At 40.0% G+C, this 22,636-nt stretch overlaps 1 protein-coding gene across 1 annotated transcript in view; it reads left to right on the top strand.

Annotated features, from left to right (window-relative positions):
• The window catches only part of CD58 (CD58 molecule), a 47,475-nt gene that overhangs the window by 20,775 nt on the left and 4,064 nt on the right, over positions 1-22,636 (top strand). The window contains exons 2-4 of the mRNA XM_076000010.1: positions 1,714-2,010; positions 9,251-9,517; positions 19,494-19,596. Coding sequence (XP_075856125.1) covers positions 1,714-2,010; positions 9,251-9,517; positions 19,494-19,596 — 667 coding nt within the window. The remainder of the gene's footprint in view (positions 1-1,713; positions 2,011-9,250; positions 9,518-19,493; positions 19,597-22,636) is intronic.

Here is a 22,636-nt window from a genome sequence, read left to right as displayed (position 1 = left end):
ATGGATAGACTTACACTCCTCAACTTTTATTCCTTTCCATCTGACTTCCCACTTATGCTGCTGAGTGGGAGAGAGAGTGCATGACCAGCAAAGCACTGGAAAGACACGGGCATGTTTTTGAGGGCAGTCCTCCTTAATTAAGGGAGATGGGTTCTAAAAATTCTTGCAGATAGACAAATGGGAGGATATTTGCTTCTAATTTGAAATTACTGAACACAGTTAGTCTACAACTGGTCTATTTAATGTTCTTGATTTCTCCTGTGGTCTTTCAATTTACCCTAATTGGTACTAGGCAAAAACTTCAATCAAGTTTTAATTTATCCTTAATGTTAGCCCTAAACAGCTGCTGTTCTCTCTTAAGAAGGAAGTCAAGTTTTGGAGCAAGATGCATTTAAACCCATTTGGGGTGTCAAAAATATCCCAACCTCATGGGTCTAATAAATGCTTCACAACTGGATTGGAGTGGATGGGGAGAGAAGGCTCTGATATGAAGCGTTAGTTTCTGTGCTGTAAATACTCTCACCATGGTAGATTTTAAGCTGTCAACCAGACTTCACTGAATGGAGTCGGGCAGAGAAGCTAACAATTGGCTCATGTGAGTAGGTTGGGCCCAGCACCCACTGTACCCAATCCCTGAGTCCTTCATCTTCATCATACCCCAAAGTGCTTTCCAGTCATTGCTTCTGATCTCAAATAATGACACCTCTCAGCCAAGAACGACACCTGACAGTCCCATCAGCTCCTCCCTCGTCCTCCTCTTTCACACCTAGTCACTGAATCCTGCTGGTTTCATTTCTCAAATGTCTGAGCCTGTTCCCTGTTGCATCCCCACCACCGACACCCTGCCCTAGTCTGCCCTGTCTACAGCTTTCATTGCCACAGCACTGACTTCAATTGTGGTTCTTCTGCCTCCATGCTTGCCCCTGTCAACCTCTCTCCACTCTAAAGACAGAGTTAGCCTGCTGACACTTAAATTATGTCAGGCCAGCCTTCCGTTAAAAATCTTTCTGTGGCTTCCTCTTGCCATTAGGATAAGTCCAAACCCTTAGCATAACTTGTACCTAACCCCTGTGGACCCCCCCCACATAGACTGTGATCTGGCCCCTGGCTGTCTCACTCCCCAACAGGCTTCCCTGGCGCTCTTGGTTCTAGCCACTAGGAATTGCTGTATTTCCTCAAGCACCCCAAGCTCTTTCTCGACTCTTCCTTTGGAGGTGCTGCTTCCTTTATCTGTGTGATCATCTCTCCTCCCACTCCCCACCCACTCACCCAGCGGCCCTAAGGGGGCTAACTGCCCGTCATCCTTCAGTGATTTGTGTGGTCTTCTGTCAGTTCCAGCATGACTTCCAGGGGGAGGCCCTTCGCTGGGGGCTCTCCTTGCTGCGGCCCCTTGTGCGTGTGTGCGTGGGTGTGCCCTGTGTCTTCTCCACACCGGGGACTCCTGCAGGGCCTGGGGTGCTGGTCTGTGCTGCCGGATTCCCAAACGGCCCACGGTGCCTGTGCTTGGCTGGTGCACCATAAATGTCGCCTCCCTTCTTGGATTTATGCAGGCCCCAATTTTCTATTACAGAGTAAGTTCTATGTGGTCAAACATGTTCTTACTTCCTGTGCTTTCTGTCAGCAGTTTATCAGCTTCGCAAAAAAAGCACCTGATGAATAATTTCTGCCCCTAAAGTCATGTTGTTTTTTCTAACCAATTTTTCCCCCTCCTAGATTCCATCAGCTGTAATTTCCAACAAGTATATGCGACTGTGAATGACAGTGTAACTTTTCATCCAGCAAGCCACACGCCTTTTCAAGAGATTCTGTGGAAAAAACAAAAGAATAAAGTTATAGAATGGGAAGAAAACTCTGAGTTCAAAGCTTTCCCACCTTTTAAAGATAGAGTTCATTTAGACCCTGTGTCCGGTAACCTCACTATCTTCAATTTAACATCATCAGATGAAGATGAGTATGAAATGGAATCCCCAAGTCTTACTGGTACCATCAAGTTCTATCTTTTTGTGATTGGTGAGTATTGCACAAATTGATTTGTTTTAAATGGCAAATTTCCACCTATTTTCAGAGACAATACATAAATGAGATGTCACGTGTTGGCAGGGTTCTCTCCTCTTTCTGGCCTACAGGAGCTAGCTCCTTTCAATTCCTTTGTCATCCCCTGGGTGAGGAGAGAATCTGGCCAAGGTGGGGCAGACAGCACCAGTTGTCCTGCTAGGAATGTTCTGGGAATGGGTGCAGTGACTGCAACTAGCTCCGAGCTCCTTGAGCTCTGCTGATAGATGGTGCTCTGTAAATTAGAGTGGCTGGTGTTTTTCTTCCTGTACCCTTTTGAAACTAGAACTGGAGACAGGGTACAGGCTTGTCCCTGCTTCTCCCTGATGTTTCCTGGTTGTTCTCCTTCCTTCATCTCCAAAGCCCCTTCCTTGTTGCAGTCATTTATAGTCCCCTGGGTCACATTTTAATGCCTGCCTCATTTTCACTGTTTCTAACCTTCCTGCTGTCATACCTGGTGGTGGTTGGACATTTAAACGAAAGTTCTTGCTAATATCCTCTCAGTCCTTGGCCTCCTCTCCTGTCATGATCTTGTCCTCTCCCCACGCCCTGAGATAACTGAGAACTTGTCATCCCCTCAGTGTTGGGGGTCCCACCCTGCCCACCACCTCTTGTGTTTGAAGCTCATTTCCTCTACTGGGCTGACACTGACAGTCCTTCACCCACCCACTGTCCTCTCGGCCCTCCTTACTTGGCTGATTGCCACTGTCACTCACTGGCCTCAATCCACAGCAGCCACCCTTTCCTTGCTCCAGTGTCGTTTTTTAGACAGAGTCTCGCTCTGTCACCCAGGCTAGAGTGCAGTGGCATCATCACAGCTCACTGCAGCCTCAAACTCCTGGCCTCAAGCGATCCTCCTGCCTCAGCCTTCTGAGTAGCTGGGACTATAGGTGCGCACCACCACATGCAGCTATTTTTTTTGTAGAGATGGTGGTCTCCCACTTGCTCAGGCTGGTCTCGAACTCATTACCTCAAGTGATCCTCCTGCCTCAGCATCACAGACCGCTAGGATTGCATTTGCTAGCCACTATGCCCAGCCTGTTGCTCCATTTTTTATTTGTCATACTTACATGGACAGATTACAATGGGGTTAAATCCAGTACTTTGCCTATTCTGTGCTATCTGCCTATTCTTTGCCTATTCACTCCACTGGAAAATTTTGTTGTTTCTACCAGAGTGATCCTTTTTAAACAGAAGTCAGATCTTGTCACTCACCTGTGCAGAAAAAACACATCACCCTGCAGAATCCTGCACTTTTAGTTTCTAATCACTCACCTCCACTAAACCAGCTATTCCCTAGCCTGTCCACTCGCCCACTCTCCTGGTGGTTATCTTTACTCTCCTCAAACCTCAACTCCCTTCTTTGCAGACTCGCTCCTCAGCTGAAGGCTCTGCTTCTTGTTTTACTAAGGAAGAGAAGCAATCAGAGGGGAATTTCCACAAGCTCTCACCGCCTGTCCACCCTCCTACCTGTACCTGAACCTGTGTGCCCTGTTTTCTTTCCTGATACAGTGAAGGAACTTCCTAAGTTCTCACCTGAGGCCAAACCTTCCACGCGTGCCCCGGATCCCACCTCCTTATCACTCTAGTGATTCTGCCTACTCTCTCCTTGCAGTGATTTCCCCCAGGACTTAGTGGTTCATTTTCACAGCACATAAATATGTTGTCATCTGAACCCTCTCAGGAGCCCTCTCCCCTCCAGCAATCTGTCCCTGCTTCTGTCTTCACTTTACAGAAAATCTCCATGAAGAAGTCCGCATTCACCTGTTCTGGCCCCTCTTCTCTTAGTCACTTTTTACCCACTCACAGTAGGCTTTCATTCCCACTACTAGGCCAAATCTCTTGACCTTCTTGTTAATGAAGCCAGTGGCCCATTCTCAGTCCACATCTTTCTTGCCATCGTGGCAGTTTTTGACCCAGCTGATCACTCCCTCCTTGAAGCACTTCCAGGATACCTCCCTATTCAGGTTTTTTTTTTCCTAACTTATGGACTATATTCCTTTTCAAAGTTTCCTTTGCTGGTTCCCTCATTTCCCCAACCTTTTACCCTTGAACACTTAAAGGCTTCAGCCTCAGGCTTCTCCCCTTGTCTGCCTACACTCACAGCCAGCGGGCGAGCTCAGCCCATGTCAGGGCTGTGAATGTCATGGCGACACTGAATGCACAGGTTTACCGCTTGAGCCTGGACCCTCACTGAGCTGCTCATGTGTACACCTGACTGCCGACTCTGTATCTCCACTCAGATATCTATTTGGCCTTTAAAATGTCACCTGTCCAGAACTAAGCTCATTATCTTCCCTTAAAACCTGCTCCTCCCCACACCTTTCCCCCTTGGGTAATGCAGCTCTATTTTTCTAGTTAATCATGCTAAAACCTTGAGGTCATCCTGGACACCTTTATTTGTCTTGCACACCACATTCACTCCACTGGGAAATTTTGTTGTTTCTACCAGAGTGATCCTTTTTAAACAGAAGTCAGATCTTGTCACTCACCTGTGTAGAACTTTCTAGTGGCTCCAGCTCACCCCAAGTTACAGCTAAAAATCTTTACAGTGGCCGGCAAAGCTGTTTGAGATCTGGCCCCAGTGAACTTCATTCAGACAAGTGAAGCTTGTTAAAATGTCAAGGCATCCTGTTAGAAGAACCAATAGATCCCTTTGAGGAAGTAGAATCTTTGAAACATGGAAGTCAGGGATCTGGCAGTTTATAGGGCCAACAAACAAAAAGATTGATTTAGAATTTAGATAAAAATAGAATGCATTTTAAGAGCCTTTTTGTAGAGTTTATAAAACTATGTTCAAAACATTTGAATAAGTTTCTCTTTTTAAACTTGATGAAATGTTTTAAAACAATTTAATTTTTAAAATGCTATAGTAACACAACCAAGGCGCACGATTTGGGTAATCAGACCAACAGGGAGCTTAGTGAAGGCCCGCAGAGGAGTGAATTGCAGGGGACAGGGGTTTTGATCTGGAGGCAGTGATATTGACAGTGCCGCATGTGGGACTTAAAGTCCTGGTTGAGAGTCTGGGCTTTAGCCTGTGGCAGTGGGGAGCCAGTGTATCTGAAACTGGAGCAGGGAAGTGGCTTAATGAAATATATTTTTGTAAGATTAATCTGATGGTGGGTATTTATGATAGATAAGAGAAAGACAATGCCAGGTTAGAAGCTACTGTGATCATCCAGGTAGACAGAAGGCTTAGTAGGAGATGTTTGGAAAGGAAAGAATCAAAAGATACAGCCAAGAAAGAGGCAACAAGATTTAGCGTTTGGCATAAGATGACTCTAGGTTTCACACCTCAATGGTAAAAGAATTCGTCATACTTTTTTTTTTTTCTTCTTCTTTTAAGAAATGAGGAAGTCACACTTCCTGGAGGTTATGTTAATACATGTTTAAGTAACTTGTTAATCTTCCGGAGACACCAGACCTAATAGGAGACTTTCAGCAAGTATATTTTTGACAGGGGGATTTTCTGGCACCTCCTAAATTCAGGGCATCCACTTCCTTCTGTGTATAAGTTGAGATCTGCCTTTCTTAGCCCCGAAGTCCCCTTGGAATTTCCACCATTCATGTTTATTAGTTCTTTCTCCTCCCCTTATAAACCTTTATCACATTGAAGATGATGATTTTCCTCTAAGCAGAATTGACTGCTCTGTCCTTAAATGGTCTGGATTGGTATGTGACCTTTTTTAAAGTTAATGGAAGTATACACATATTTCTATAACATGTCATCAGATATGTGTAAGAAATTCTCATTCTTACACAGCATTGAGCTAAATTCATTAATTATAAATTGATTAATTATCTTAGGAATGAAGTAGGCACTGTGCTTAAGGTACAGATATAATTAATATATGTTAGATAGCGATGTGGTTAAGTCCCACGGGCAGTGAGAAAATATGGAAGATTTATAAAAGGAAAAGATCTGAGGTGCAGAAACTCTGATCTAAATGCTGCAGAAAGGCTCTCACACTTTTAGGCGAGTCAGATAGGCACTTTTGGGTTCTCCCTCTGGTGACAGCAGTCTATGAGACAGTCAGATAGGGCTTCTGTATAGTTAAGGGAGTCCCAGTAACACAGAAGATAATACTAGTACTAGCATGTCCACACGTTTCCCCGCAAATAACTCTCACATTCTGTTTGGCCTTTGCAATAACCTGATAAAGCATTCCCTTTTACAGATGACAATGAGAGCAGTTAGGAGTGGGTTTCTCCGTTTGTAGAATGAGAGGCCTGGACTGGATGATTTCCTAAGTCTTTTAGCTCCTAGAAGAACGGTGGCCCAAGGTCACACAGCAAGCCAAGGGCAAAGCTCAAACATCTCGTCTCCTGGTCAGTGACTCTTCTCATCGTGTCACACATGCTCCTGGAGAGCCTTGGCCTCCTGGAGCTGATTACTCATGGCCACCAGCTTTGTGCTCTGTTGTAGCTAGCATCTGTTAAGCACTTACTCTGTGCAGGCACTACATGTTAATTCACATATGAATTATTACGTGTATCAACTCGTTTAACCCTCATCACAGTGTGATGGGGTAAGTACTATTTGTCTCCCCCCTGTAGAGAGGAGGAAACCTAGACATGGGGTGTCAAGCGGCTCTTAGTAATGGAGCTGGGATATGGACCCAGGCTTCTGAGAAGATGCTAAAGACCGTATCATTCCTTTTTGGAAGTGAGCTGGTTGAAGACTTTACATTTTATAAAATGAAGAAAGTAATCTGAAGGCTGTCTCTCTGAATTTGTCCTTCTGTCCATCTGTCTCTCCAGCCAGCCAGCGATACTTGTGAGGAGCCATCTGTGTGCCTTCTATTGTATCAGGTGCTGTGGTTGAAAGGTGAATAATACCTGGTCTTTGCCCTCCAGCGATTCACAGTCTGGGGGCTCATGATATATATGCCTCTGTTCAGCTCAGAAAGGATTGGATGAAAGACTAGACAGTGGCTGAACTAGCTGAACAAGTTATAATATAATCTGTAATGGGAAAAATGGGCCAACCACATAATGGGATCCAGGAAACTATATATATATATATATTTTTTTTTTAGACAGAGTTTCACTTTGTTGCCCAGGCTAGAGTGCCATGGCGTCAGCCTAGCTCACAGCAACCTCAAACTCCTGAACTCAAGCAATCCTACTGCCTCAGCCTCCCGAGTAGCTGGGACTACAGGCATGCGCCACCGTGCCTGGCTAATTTTTTTTCTATGTATTTCTAGTTGGCCAATTAATTTGTTTCTATTTTTTTTTTTTTTTTTTTTAGTAGAGACAGGGTCTCACTCTTGCTCAGGCTGGTTTTGAACTCCTGACCTTGAGTGATCCGCCCACCTCGGCCTCCCAGAGTGTGCTAGGATTACAGGCGTGAGCCGCTGCGCCCAGCAGGAAACTGTATTTTTAACATGCACCCTCAGTGGTTCTTAGGCACATTGAAATCTGAGAAATGCTTCAAAGGAACATTTCTAAGGAAGTAGAGAGTTGGGTTTTCTGCCCATGAGAAATGCCCAGACTAGTTGCAGAGGCAGCTGTTAGGTACCTGCAGTACTGAGAACAGGCATTTCTGTTCTCCTCTGGGGACACAAGGGTTCCTTAGAAATCCCCCAGGGGCTGCTGTAGGGGAAGGGTAGGTGATATGGACCACAGGAAGCTGGGGGAGCAGGGCCCTGGGCTTTTTGAGTCAGCTAGTGCAGCTCCTTATCCATTTGATGGGATTGTCACCTAAGATTTAATTTGGAGAATTTAATCATGCTTAAAACACGATTAAAAGTTATTTCTGCTAAAGAAAACCTTAAGGCAGCATGTAAGGAGTTACGTGAGTTAGATTAAACTTAAAAATTGAGGAAGCACCAAGTAAAAAGGGAAGTCTCGTCTCTAACTAGGCAAGCTGTGACCTCTGGTCTCTGACGAGGCAGGCTGGGTATATTATTTAACTGAGAAAGAATTCAGGAGAAGGATGAGATGGGGGTAAGATTAAACACTTTTATTTTTTAGATTATTAATTAGAGTTTAAACATTCCTTTGTCTTAGAAAGCATCATTTTATCTTATTTTTATTTATTTATTTTTTATTTTATTTTAGCATATTATGGGGGTACAAGTGTTAAGGTTACATATATTGCCCATGCCCCCTCCCCCCTCGTGTAAGAGCTTCAAGCATGTCCATCCCCCAAATGTTGCACATCTTACTCGTTGTGGTTGTATATACCCATCCAGAAAGCATCATTTTAAATGACAGCTTAGTATTTCATTATCTTGGTGAACCTTAATTTACCTTAATACCCTTTTTAGTAGATGTTTGAGACTTTATTGTCCAAGTGATATACCATGACCATTGATGTATAATAAAATATATTTTCACATGTTTTTTTCAAGTCTCTTGTGATTAATTGCTGAAGGAAGATTAAGATATAAGAAAGCATATGAATGAACAAATGAATAATAGTAAAAACTAATTAGCACTGAGGTTTGGGGGGACAATAATGGCATAATGTGACATGTGAGTATCTTAACCCACCCTTCAGGTCCAGGCACCCCTGGCCAGTAGGAGGTGCTTCCTAGAGGAAGGCTGGGAGTTGAGGCCTCTGGACTGGCAGGCCTGTGACTCATGCTCCACCTCACTCTGCCAGCAAGCTGGCCCAACCAACAGGCAGGGCCTGCAAGGCTCTGTGTAGCTCCACAGAACCTTTAGAAAACCCCTTGGGTCAGATATGTTTTGGAATTATTATGATTAATTATTATTTTACATTTTGGAAAGGTAATACTAGGTATTTTCTCTCTGCATATTAAACACCTCGCCTAGTTATAGGGAGCACCCCATGGTCAAGCACAGGAATATTTTTGTGGTGAAACAAAAATGATTATGAATATTTGAGGTAAGTGAGAAAAAAATAAGGTTTATAAATCCTTGTGTTAAATTCAGACCAAAACTTGCAGATAAATGATTTTGGTACCAACTTGAGAAAAATCTTTTGGCTTTCAGAGCCTTTTTAAATTTCAGAACTGAGGATAAAGGGCTTGGGGCCCAAATGTATTCTGTTGCAGTTGAACAGGTAGATCTGATCTAGCAGAAGAGAGGATTTGCACCCCTTGGTGCTCAAGGAGGGGGTCTGCTCATCTTTCCGAGCTCATAAGGAAGTTGGGAGCTCTTCATAAATTTGTAGATTGTGACTCTGAATATTACTCTTTACTAAATATCACACTTTTTTTTCCAGAGCCTATTCCACCTCTTACACTAACTTGTTCATTGACTGGTCAAAACATTATGGTCCAATGTGAGACCGTGGAGCATTATGACAGCCATCCAGACCTTCTAACGTATGCATGGGATTGCCCTTCAGAACAATGTAAAAATAACTCAGGACCTGAAATGTATTTTGATATGGAAAGTGATCGTTCACAAAAAATACAGTGTGTTGTTAGCAACAAAGTATCCAAAAGCACATCGTCAATTATTTTGGAAACCTGTTTGCCAAGCACTGGTGAGTAAATAGCTAAATGTGTCATGGTGGGGATGACATTTACCAGTGGGGTCTAAGACCAGTGGTGTTTTGTGGTGGCTAACATAAGGTTCACAAGTTCAAAGTGTGAAATGAGTTTTACAGTTTCCACAGAAACCCCATTATAGATATTATAGATATAAAGCTAACCATTTTTTTTTTTAGCTCTGTGTTGAGCACCATTCTAATACATATGTTAATCGATTCAGTCTTCACATCAATCCTTAGACAACCCTATTGTTTAGATGCTAGTATTTATCCCTATTTTATGGTGAGAAACCAAGACACAGGGAGTTTAAGTTGCTTGCCCAAGGTCAACAGGTAGTAAGTGGCAGAGCCTGAGGCCATCTGGCTCCAAAGCCCATGATCTTAACTATTGACAATGCTGCTTTATAATATTCTTAATAATCATTATGTTCTTAAAGGTTTCACATGTGCTATAAAAACATGCATTAGATATGTTTCTATAGGCTAACATTAAGTTAATAGCATGACAATCTGTCTAGGATATGGTTTTTTATGTTTAAGTATTATTTACATTTATAATTTTTATTATCTCTTTATGTTATTAATATATCCCCAGTTTAACAAACAAAATGATCAGTGAATTGAAAGTGGTTTATTAAAATATAAAAGAAGAGATAAAAATAGTAAATACTATAATTCAGAATAATATTGTATTAAGTTATTAAGTATGGAATGTCTGATTTCCTTAAGTACTAAGTTTGACGGTCGATATCTTTGACATTTCACTTTGACACTTCGTGTTTTTTTTTTTTTTTTATTGCGAAGGTACATCCTCATTCTTTCAAACACATGTTTTGGCTTGTGATTATCTTTCAAAAATCTTTTTTTAGAGCAATTTTTGTGAAACCATGGATAAGTCAAAAATTCATGTTATTTTGTTTTATAATTTATTTTTTATTTCACAATATTATGGGGATATAAATGTTTTGGTTATAAATTGCCCTTGTATCATTTGAGTCAAAGTCACAAGTGTGCCCATCCCCTGGATAGCCTGCATTGCACCCATTAGGTATGAATTTACCCATCCCCACCTTGACCCACCTTAATTTCTGATGAACGTTACTTCCATATGTGCAGATAAGTGTTTATTGATTAGTTTCAGTTTAATGGTGAGTACATGTGCTGTTTGTTTTTACATTCTTGTGACACTTTACTTAGAATGATCTCCAGTTCCATCCAGGTTAATATAAGAGGTATTAATTAGTTCACCTATATTTCTTATGGCTGAGTAGTACTCCATGGTATACATATACCGTATTTTATTAATCCACTCATGATTTAATGGGCACTTGGGTTGTTTCCACATATTTGCAATTGTGAATTGTGCTGCTATAAACATTCGAGAGCAGGTGTCTTTTTTATAGTATGTCTTTTTTTCCCTTTGGGTAAATACCCAGTAATGAGATTGCTGGATCAAATGGTAGTTCTACTTTTAGTTCTTTTAGGTATCTCGAGACTACTTTCCATAGAAGTTGCACTAGTTTGCAGTCCTACCAGCAGTGTATGAGTGTTCTTAAGCAAACACTGAGGGAATTTGTCAAGAAAAGACCTGCCCTGCAGGAAGTATTCAGAACTGTATTATATACAGATCAAAACAATAGACACCTACCAGTGTAAAATTATTCAAAAGCTAAAGGTCAAAGCCCAGATACCATAATGGGTCAAGAGATAAAAAAACAAAAACAAAAACAAAGTTCTACTCAACAAGAGGAACAGAAATCTACCCCACTTATCAATTCTTTCAATAAATGTGAATGGCTTGAACTGCCCACTGAAAAGACATAGGCTGGCCAAATGGATAAAAAAAAATACAAGCCAAGTATCTGCTGTCTCCAGGAAACATATCTAATCCACAAGGACTCATTCAGACTCAAGGTGAAGTGATGGAAAACAATATTCCATGCAAATGGAAACCAAAAGAAATCTAGTGTAGTAGTTCTCATGTCAGATGATATAGACTTCAAATTAACAAAAGTAATGAAAGACAAAGATGGTCATCATATAATGGTAAAGGGAACAATTCAACAAGATGCCATAATAATTCTAGATATTTACACACCTAACACAGGTGCACTCAGATTCATAAAGCAAATCTTATGGATCTAAACAAAGTGATAAACAGCAGCACCATAATAGCCAGGTTAATAATAGCACCATAATAGCACCATGATAGCCATCTGCCCCTCTGACAGAACAGGACAGATCCTCCAAACAGAAAATAAACAAAGAAACAATGGACTTCAACAGAACTCTAGAACAAATGGGCCTAACAGACATTTACAGAACATTCTACCCCCAAACCACTGAATATACATTTTTCTCATCAGCGCATGGAACATTCTTTAAGATTGATCACATTCTAGGTCACAAAACATGTCTCTACAAATTTTTAAAAAAAGGAATTATACCATGTATCTTCTCAGAGCACAGTGGAATAAAATTAGAAATCAACTCCAGTAGAAACATTCATCTCTATACAAAGTCATGGAAGCCAAATACCTACTGCTGAACAATAGTTGGGTCAAGGAGTAAATTAAGATGGAAATCAAAAGATTCTTTGAACTAAATGATAAAAGGGACAAAAGTTATCAAAATCTATGAGATACAGCTAAAGCAGTCCTGAGAGGAAAATTCATAGCCATAAATACTTGTGCCCCAAAGAGAAAAGATCATAAATCAACAATATAATGAATCATTGTCTCAAGGAACTGGAAAAGGATGAGCAAACCAATACCAAATGCAGCGGGAGAAAAGAAATAACCAAGATCAGAGCAGACCTAAATGACATCGATTAAAAAGAACTACACAGAAGATTAATGAAACAAAAGATTGGTTCTTTGAAATGATAAACAAAACTAACAGGCCTCTTGCTATATTAACCATAAGCAGAAAAGAAAAGACTCTAATACGCTCAATGAGGAATGAAAAAGGAAAAATTACAGCTGATATCATGGAAATACAAAATATCATCTCTGAATACTATAATAATCGATATGCACATAAACTTGAAAATATAGGGGAAATAGACAAATTCTTAGAAACACACAGTCTCCCTAGGCTTAATTAGGAAGAAATAGAATCCCTGAACAGACCAATATCAAGTAATGAAATTGAAGCAGCAATAAAAAATCTTCCAAGAAAAAAGTCCCAGATCAGATGGTTTCGCAGCTGAAATTTACCAGACTTACAAAGAAGAACTGGTACCTAGCCTGCAGAAATTATTCCATAATGTAGAAAAGAAAGGAATTCTCCCCAACACATTTTACAAAGCCAGCATCACCTTGATACCAAAGCTAGGAAAGGACTCAGAAAAAAGAACAAAAAGAAAGGGAGGGAGGGGAAAAGAGAGAGAGAGAGAGAGAGAGAGAGAGAGAGAACCACAGACCAATATCCCTGATGAATACAGATGCAAAAATTCTCAGTAAAATTCTACCAAACTGAATTCAGCTGCTCATCTAAAAATAATTCATCAAGACCAAGTGGGCTTCGTCCCAGAAATGCAGGAACGGTGCAACATACACAAGTCTATAAATGTAATTTATAAATAGAAGTAAAAACAAAGACCACATGATCCTCTCATTAGACACAGAAAAAGCATTTGGCAAAATTCAGCACCTTTTTTTCTTCTTCTTTCTGAGACAGAGTCTCGCTCTGTCACCTGGGCTAGAGTGCTGTGGTGTCAGCCTAGCTCACAGCAACTTCAAATTCCTGGGCTCAAGAAAGCCTCCTGAGTAGCTGGGACTACAGGTATGCACCACCATGCCCAGAGTTCCAATTTTTAACTGATGGATTTGGTCCCTGAAGACAGAGAAAAGACCAAACCCATAGAGGTGTTACTCAAACGAGCATGGTTCACACAAGTCATAAAATTGCAAGAAGTTTTTAAAACTACCTGCAAAGTTATAATAGTTATGCTTGGAACAAACATTCCTTTATTAATTCCATCTTTTGAGTGTTACAGAATACCCAAAACATACAAAGTGGAAATGCAATTTGTTGTTGCTTATAGTGGGAATGATAAAAAACAAAACCAGCGTGGTTTTGGCTTTTGGGATATGTGTGCTGCACATAACCAACAAGAAGGAAGAAGATGACCGTGTACAGAAAGAGCAAGCGAGTTGAAATTTTAAAAAGCTTGAAATGTTCTAAGAGACAAAATAGTTGAAGGAAAAAATTTCTGAATAAGATTCCCCTATAGAATTACATGGAATATTTTAGGGGATTTTGAAAGGTTTTTGCCCTTGCACAGTTTTCACTCTACTTTGCCATTGGAATTGAATACCCAGGTAAGATGCCAGCCTCTGTAGATACTCTGATAAAAGATTTATAAAAGATTGACATAATAATATTCCTCTCAGTGATACTATATAAGTGGTGTTAATTTGAAAACAAACACTTTTTATTATTAAATAATGGCGACTCATCTTTCTTTTACATTTACCCTCAAATTGATAATTCACATTACTAATTTCTGATGGAGTGTACTTCAAAACAAGGAAAGTTAGGAATAAAGAGGGGTAGTATATAATAAGAAAGAGGTCTATTGTCTAAGAAGCCATAATGATTCTTAATGTGCGTGCACCTAACAATAGAGTGTCAAACTACGTGAGGCAAAAACCAGAAGAACTAAATTTGTGGGATGCAGCGAAACCAGTACTTAAAGGGAAATTTATAACATTAAGTGCATATGTTAGAAAAGAATAACTGAAATCTATGATTTCAAATTCCACTCTAGGAAACTAGAAAAAAAGTTATGTATGGATATCAACAAACTGTTCTAAAGTTTATATGGGTAGGAAAAAGATCCAGAATAGCCAATAAAATATTAAAGGAGAATAGCAAAGTTGGAGGACTGATACTACCCACCTTCAAAGCTTACTATAAAGCTGTACTAATCAAGACAGTGTGGTATTGGTGAAAGAATATACAAATATATCAGTGGAACAGAATAGACAGACCAGAAATAGACCCACGTAAATATAGTCAACTTCTCTTTGACAAAGGAGCAAAGGCAATACAATGAAGCAAAGACGGTCTTTTCAACAAACAGTACTGGAACAACTGAACATCCACATGCAAAAAAATGAATCTAGACACAGACCTTATACCCTTTACTGATTTTACACAAAATGGATCACAGACCTAAATATAAAATGTAAAACTATAAAACCCCTAAAAGATAACATAAGAGAAAAACTAGATGACCTTGGATATTGTGATGGTTTTGTAGATACAACACCAAAGTCTTGATCCATGAAAGAAATAATTGATAAGCTAGACTTTATTAAAATTAAAAACTTTTGCTCTGTGAAGGACAATTTCAAGAGAATGAGAAGACAAGTCATAGACTGGGAGAAAATATCTGTAAAAGACACATTCAATAAAGTACGATTATCCAAAATATACAAAAAATCTTTTAAAACTCAACAATAAGAAATGAGCCAGAGACCTTAACAGACACCTCACCAAAGAAGACATACAGATGGCAAACACATAGGCATATGAAAAGAAGCTTTGCAGCATATTTCATCAATAAAATTCATATATATAACAACAATGAGATACCACTTGCCACCTATTGGAATGGCCAAAATTTGAAACACTTATAGTACCAAATGCTAATGAGGATGTGGAACAGGAACTCTCATTCATTGCTGCTGAAATGAATGATAATGGCATGGTTATGCTTTACAAATAATCCTTATCTTTTGGAAATGTATACCGAAGTATTTATGGCTCAGAAATTGTACTCCCTAGAGTAAAACAGACAGGGGTTCACATCTGTTTGCTTCATAGCAAGTGGGAAGAGAGAGAAATACCACACTGTCTTGATTAGCAAGTGGGAAGAGAGAAAAAGAGGATAGAGCACAGTTCTTCCTTGTGAGGAGTAACCCAGTGAGACACATGTCACTTCCAGGCACATCCCCTTGGCCAGATTGAGTTTGTGGCCACACCTAGCTTAGGGAGGCTGGGGAATGTAATATTTAGCTGTCAGGCCATGTCCCCAGGTAAATCATAGGGGTTCTATTACCAAAGGAAAGAGGAGAGATTGGTTATTGGGGAGAAATAAACACTTCTCCCATAACATACTACTAAATGAATATATGATTGACCCTTAAACAACACAGGTTTGAACTGTGTGGGTACACTTTTACGCAGACTTTTTCCATGAATACAGTTGGCCCACCATGGGTGGGTTCCGCATCCTCAATCAAATGCAGATTGAAAATATAGTATTCACAGTTGCAAAACCTGTGTATATAGAGGGCCAACTTTTCATGTCTGTAGTTCTACGGGGTCAACTGTGGGACATGAGTATGTGTGGATTTTGCTATCCCCTGGGGATCCTGGAACTAATCTCCCAAGGATACTAGGGAATGACTGTAATGTGTACTATTTTAAAACATAAAATAGAAAAAAAAATTTAAAGCATGATATAAATAATAAATATAATTAAAGGTTCTAATTTTTTGCATCTAATTGATCATCTTATGTACTCCCTGGGATGCATACATTTCATTTGGAAACGGTAAGAAAGAGAACATGATGTCTTGGATTGGAGTGGTACCCATGGAAGCTGGGAGAAGTGGTTCAGTTCAGGATACATTTTGGAAAGATAGCCCGTGGTTTCTCTTAATCATTTGTGTTGGGAAGAGGGGTGTCTAATAAATACACAAGTGACTCCGACATTTCTGGCCCGAACAACTAGATGAATCATGTTACCATCACTGGGACTATAAAGGCTGGGAACAGCAGATGTGTGGACAAAATAAAAAAATTGGGTTTTGACATGTTACGTTTGAGATCCTGTTAGGGTTCAAATGGAGACATCAAATCAAGTAGGGCAGGCCGGTCGCGGTGGCTCACGCCTGTAATCCTAGCACTCTGGGAGGCCGAGGCGGGTGGATTGCTCAAGGTCAGGAGTTCGAAACCAGCCTGAGTAAGAGTGAGATCCCGTCTCTACTATAAATAGAAAGAAATTAATTGGCCAACTAATATATATATAAAAAAATTAGCCGGGCATGGTGGTGCATGCCTGTAGTCCCAGCTACTCGGGAGGCTGAGGCAGCAGGATTGCTTGTATTGAGGTTGCTGTGAGCTAGGCTGACGCCACGGCTCTCACTCTAGCCTGGGCAACAAAGTGAGACTCTGTCTCAAAAAAAAAAAAAAAAAAAAATCAAGTAGGGCACTTAGACTTAGAAGTCTAGGTCTCTAGTGAACAGTCAGGGCTGGAGACACAAATCTGGGCATAATCAGGGTATAGTAGGCACGTGAAGCTATGGTACTAGATGAGATCAGCTAGAGCAGATGTCAGAGAGAGGTGTACTGGGACTGAGTCTTGGGTACTCCAGCACTTAGAAGCTGATAAAAGGAAGAGGATCCAGCAAAGGAGGTGAAAAGGTCTCTAGTGAAGTAGAAAGAAAACTCTGAGAGTGTGTTATCTGAGAAGCCAAGTGAAGAGGGAATGATCAATTATTAATGCAAGAAGGAAGAACAGAGAATTAAGAACTTGTGTTACTGTTGTTATCTTCTCCCTAAATGTCTGTGGTCTATCTCAAAGATGCCAGCATCTGGCATCATCCCATAGAAGAGACCTTTTTGGAAGGAACTGTATCAATTTGAATTAAATTCATCTGCATAAAACTGAAGAAAAAATATAGCAGGGCTTAAAAGTAAAGATTACTTCTTTCACATTAAAAAAAAAAAAAATGGAGATAGGTAGCCCTGGGCATATTGCTGCTCTATGAAGTTATCAGAGACCCAGGTGCCTTCCCCAGGCTATGGCTGCTAAAGATTGGCCAGCACATTGCATTTCTGACAAAAGGGTACAAAAAGTGGAGAATGGCATGCTTATCCTTCTTTGGAGACTTTTGAGAAATACTATATAATTCTCCTTACATCTCATTGCCCAAAATTTAGTCACATGTCAAACCTAGCTATAAGACAGGCTGAGAAATTAATCTTTTAGTTGAATGGTACTGTGCCCAGCTGAAAATCTGAATTTTGTTACTAAAGAGGGGAGAGTGGATTTTTTGGGGGGCAACTGGCAGTCTCTAGCCAGAGTCCTCTCAAATCAAACCAGCTGGTGATGTGACTGCCTATTTGTTCCTAAGAAAAGGGAAGAGTATGCATTGGTACTCTTATTCTCATTTGTTCATTCACTTTTCTCTCTACTCTACCCCCCCACATGCACATCATACTTGCTATGAGTGCTTTTCCCCTGTCCCTTAGCAGTGCATTGTGAATATTTTCACATATCCTTAAGTATTCCACTTTTGTATTTTAAATAGCTAGAGACCACCTCATGACCATACTGTAGTTTTCTGTTGCATACACTTTGGTTGTTTTAGCTTTTATGGTATTATAAGTAAGGCTTCAGTAAATATCTTTGCGCCTCTTTGGGGTGTAGAGAAGGACACATCATTGGTAATATCTACAGGATAACACCTTAGAAATAAAATTACAGAGTCAGGCCGGGCGCGGTGGCTCACGCCTGTAATCCTAGCACTCTGGGAGGCCGAGGCGGGCGGATTGCTCAAGGTCAGGAGTTCAAAACCAGCCTGAGCGAGACCCCGTCTCTACCATAAAAATAGAAAGAAATTAATTGGCCAACTAATATATATAATATAAAATCAGCCGGGCATGGTGGCTCGTGCCTGTAGTCCCAGCTACTCGGGAGGCTGAGGCAGGAGGATTGCTTGAGCCCAGGAGTCTGAGGTTGCTGTGAGCGAGGCTGACGCCACGGCACTCACTCTAGCCTGGGCAAGAAAGCGAGACTCTGTCTCAAAAAAAAAAAAAAAAAAAAAAAAAAAAAAATTACAGAGTCAAAGGATATAAATAAAGATACTAATAACATCTACTGAATAGGTTAATGACAATATATAACTACTGTTTCTTAAGAGCAGCTACTCTAAGAAATAGATATGTTTATTAGTACCATTTATAGTTACCCTATAAGGAAACTGAGGCACTAAGGGGTTGAGACACTTGCCCAACATTGCAGTGATTTAGTGAGACTATACACATCACTCAGCACAATGCCTCGTTGCCTCATGATCAATACTTTTAAGGCTCGTTATATATAACTGCCCAGTTGCCCTACCAAACACATGATGCCAAGTTATGCTTCCACTGGCAGTAAAGAATGGTCAGAAACAAGCCTTCCTGTGGAATATTTCCTTCTTTTAATAAATAACACAAGGCCTCATACGTATCAACCTTGTGTGTATAAGTTCACTTAGAAATAGTTGATTCTTGTTATTCACAGTCGTTATGTTCTATAACGACATCTTGAACACTGAAATAGCGAATACTGAACCATTGTTCCTAGGGGAAATGCAGGGTCAGGTTCCTGTGAGCCTCCAGTCAAAACACTTTGTTATTGGTCTTATCCTTGTTTTATGTGCGTTTCTGTTCAAAGACACCTTAATATATATTGTTGATTCATTAATATTGAACTCACAGCCAACAGCGCTATAACTCATGCCCAAGTGAAGCTTATCTAACACATGTATTTTCTGCATAATGCATGTCACAGCCTTCTCGCATGTAGGAATACTAGTCTGTATTTCATTATGCTTGGGGCCATCCTCAACAGTGAAATTACCAAAAAAAAAAAAAAAAAAAAAAGCATAAAAAATGCAAAATCATGCCACAAGTAGATGGCAAATAGGACACTTGTTTGCAGTGTAAGAGCTGAAACAAGAAGGCAGCCTTGTTCCACCTCCGCTGGGAATGTGCATGTTAGGTGACACATTTTTTACCACTGTGCGGCCTGAAAATGACTGCTGTGGCTGTTGATTTGGGGATTACAAATAAATTTTAGCAAGAAGTCCAATGGCAAGTAGGAATCTGCGAATAAGGAGGATCAACTGTATGTATCTCTGTTTTGGTCAATTCAGCCAGTTGAATTTCTTTTCTTTTTTTACAGGTGTTCCAAGGGACAGGCTTCTTATGATTCTTAATCTTATCTTATCAATAGCGTCTGTAGGGCTTATTGCAGCAATTGTTCTTTTGCCCTCTTTCTTTGCAAGGTACGTATGCTTTTTTCAAAAACAAAATTAGTTTTCAAACTTGAATTTGTTTTTCAAAGGCCAGAATATAGTTTGAAAATGAAAACAAAGTCTGAAATTTTAGACATTTGAAAAGAAGGCAAAACATTTTTGTTTTACTTGTTGTCTGGGGTTGCTGAGTGTGCCAGGTTTCTGCATTATCTTTTTTTTTTTTTTTGAGCCAGAGTCTCGCTCTGTTGCCTGGGCTAGAGTGTTGTGGCATCAGCCTAGCTTATAGCAAAAATCAAACTCCTGAGCTCAAGGGATCCTTCTGCCTCAGCCTCCCAAGTAGCTGGGACTACAGGTGCTCACCACCATGCCCAGCTAATTTGTTTTGTTTGTTTGGGGTCTCGCTTTTGCTCAGGCTGATCTCAAACTCCTGACCTCAAGGGATCCTCCCACTTCAGTCTCCCAGAGTGCTAGGGTTACAGGCGTGAGCCACCGCACCTAGCCACTTCTGCATTATCTTAAGTGGAGTAAATCCCTGGGTCACAGAGAAGTTTACAAGCTTGGGAGCACAGCCTAATACCCCTGGACCTATTTCATGGTCTCCTTTTATCCCTGGTACACTTCAACATATAGTTATACTTCTTGTCTCCAAGCCAGAGTTTGCAAAAGACCTCTTTCTCTTGGCTGCCTTTATGTTATAGTTTCCATGTCTTATAGCCTAGATGGGGCTCCCAGGTAGGAAAGGAGGCTTTTGTCGAGTTGAGTGACTTAAGTGGATAATAATTATGCTGGTATTACTTCATGAGCCTTTTTCAGTCCCCCAGACATCTTGGGCCAGCCATATAACTTAGAGAACAAGTGACCTGTTTCCAGCTTATTCTTTTCTGGTGACAAGGAACCCCTCTCAAGTCCAAAGGACATGGACCACACTGTAAATTTGAAGAGTAGATGTTCTTGATGCCTCAGCAGTTTCCATACCAGCCTTAACTGAAAGAACATTTGCTAGGCTAATTTGTAACTCCCATAGGGAATGCTGAAGGGTAAACTTTCTATAAGGTCAGAGCATCTAAGATCCATGTTATTTCACACTTGTGTCTTGAATCGAGTTTGCAAACTAGATTCCAGTTCACTAGCCAAATGTTTCTTATTTAAATATAACATTTAATTAATTAAAACTAAATTTAAAATTCATTCCTCAGTTGTACTATCCACATTTCGAGTGCTCAGTACCAGTGTCTAGCTAGTAGCTACCCTATCAGATAGCCCGCATAAAGAATAATTTTATCATTGCAGAAAATTCTCTTGGTCAGTGCTAACATAGACTATTTTGGGATATTAGTGCTAGAATCTAATTTCCTGAGGATGCCATTTTTATATTATAAGTTGCAAATACCATGAAGACCCCTAAAGTATTAGATCATTAAATATGGAATGTCTGATTTCAAATCAAAAGTATAGTTTATTATATCTCAAACAAGAAGCAGTACAGTTAATCAAAGTATGTGTCTAAATTGTCAACACAGTTTTGCCATCTTAATGGTAGCTTGTTTATACCAGCAGCAAAGAAGCCTGGAGAGCCAATGGCAATGAAATTGCAAAAGATATTTTCCACAGCTTGTTCAGAATTGAATATTTTTCTTGAAAGAAGTGGTCCAAAGCCTGGAAGAAGTGGTAGTCAGTTGGCGTAAGGTCTGGTGAATACGGTGGATGACAGAGAGCTTCCAAGTCCAAACAATGCTGCTGTAGTTTGAGCAGCATGGTTTGTGCAACACGTGGTCAAGCATTGTCTTGCAAGAAGATTGGCCTGTCTCTGTTGACCAATCTCAGCTGCTTGCTCACAAACATCCTCTTCATTCAATTGGTTGCAGTAGACATCCGCTGTAATCGACTGACTAGGTTTCATGAAGCTATCGTGGATAATACTGGCATTAGACCACCAAACAGACACCATTAGCTTTTTTTTTTTTTTATGAATATTCAGTTTTGGACTGTGTTTCAGTACTTCTTTGTCCATCCCTTGTGCTGAATGCTTGGATTATTAAAAAGAATCCATTTTTTATTACACATAACATGTGGTGTAGAAATGGTTCGCTTTTATGTCATGACGGCAAAGAAAGGCAAGTTTGGAGATGATTTCTCTTCTGATGCTTGATTAATTCATGTGGAACCCTTCTATCCAGCTTCTTTACCTTGCCCATTTGTTTCAAATGGTCCAATATTGTTGGACTAGTAACGTCAAACCTTGCTGCTAATTCATACGTAGGTTGAGATGGATTTGCTTCCACTATAGCTTTCAGCTCATCACTATCCATTTTGGTCTCAGGTCACCAAAGTGGCTCATTTTCAACATTAAAATCACCAAAATCACCAGAAAGAAACTTCTCAAACCATTGACATATTGTACGTTCATTAGCCAGATCCTTCCTAAATATCAACTTCGCTGATATTTTAAGCTGTCTGCACTACATTGATTCTAAAACAGAACCCATATTCAAAAATAACACAAATGTTTGAGTTATCAGAAGTCAAAAATTTTGATGTTTGTCTATGGTTCCACAAAAATTGCTCTAAAAAAACGTGAAGGATAATCACAAGACAAGATGTGTGTTTGAAAAACTGAGGATGTACCTTCACAATAAAAATAAAAAGTGTCAAAGTGAAATGTCAGCAATATCAACTGTCAAACTTAGTACTTAAGGAAATCAAACATTTCATACTTAATAACCTAATATAGATTATCAGTTAGTTAACTGTTATCTAAACCATGTTATAACAATTAGCTGAAAAAAGTTTTGAGGTATTAATCAGTGTGTAAAATATTTTGGGAGTTCACATGTGGTTTTTTAAAAAAATATTTTTAAACACTAATGAAAGAAATTGCAGATGATAAAAACAAGTGGAAAAACATCCCCTGCTCATGGATTGGTAGAATCAACATCATTAAAATGTCTATACTGCCCAGAGTGATTTACAGATTCAGCACAATCCCCAATTCCAGCATCATATTTCACAGATTAGAAAAAAATATCCCAAGCTTTATTTGGAACCAAAAAAGAGCCCGAATGAACACTAT

Source organism: Microcebus murinus, chromosome 2, assembly GCF_040939455.1.
Source record: "Microcebus murinus isolate Inina chromosome 2, M.murinus_Inina_mat1.0, whole genome shotgun sequence".
NCBI classification, from domain to species: Eukaryota; Metazoa; Chordata; class Mammalia; order Primates; family Cheirogaleidae; genus Microcebus; species Microcebus murinus.
The sequence above is the reverse complement of the archived record's forward strand: the minus strand, read 5'-3'. Positions and strand labels throughout refer to the sequence as shown.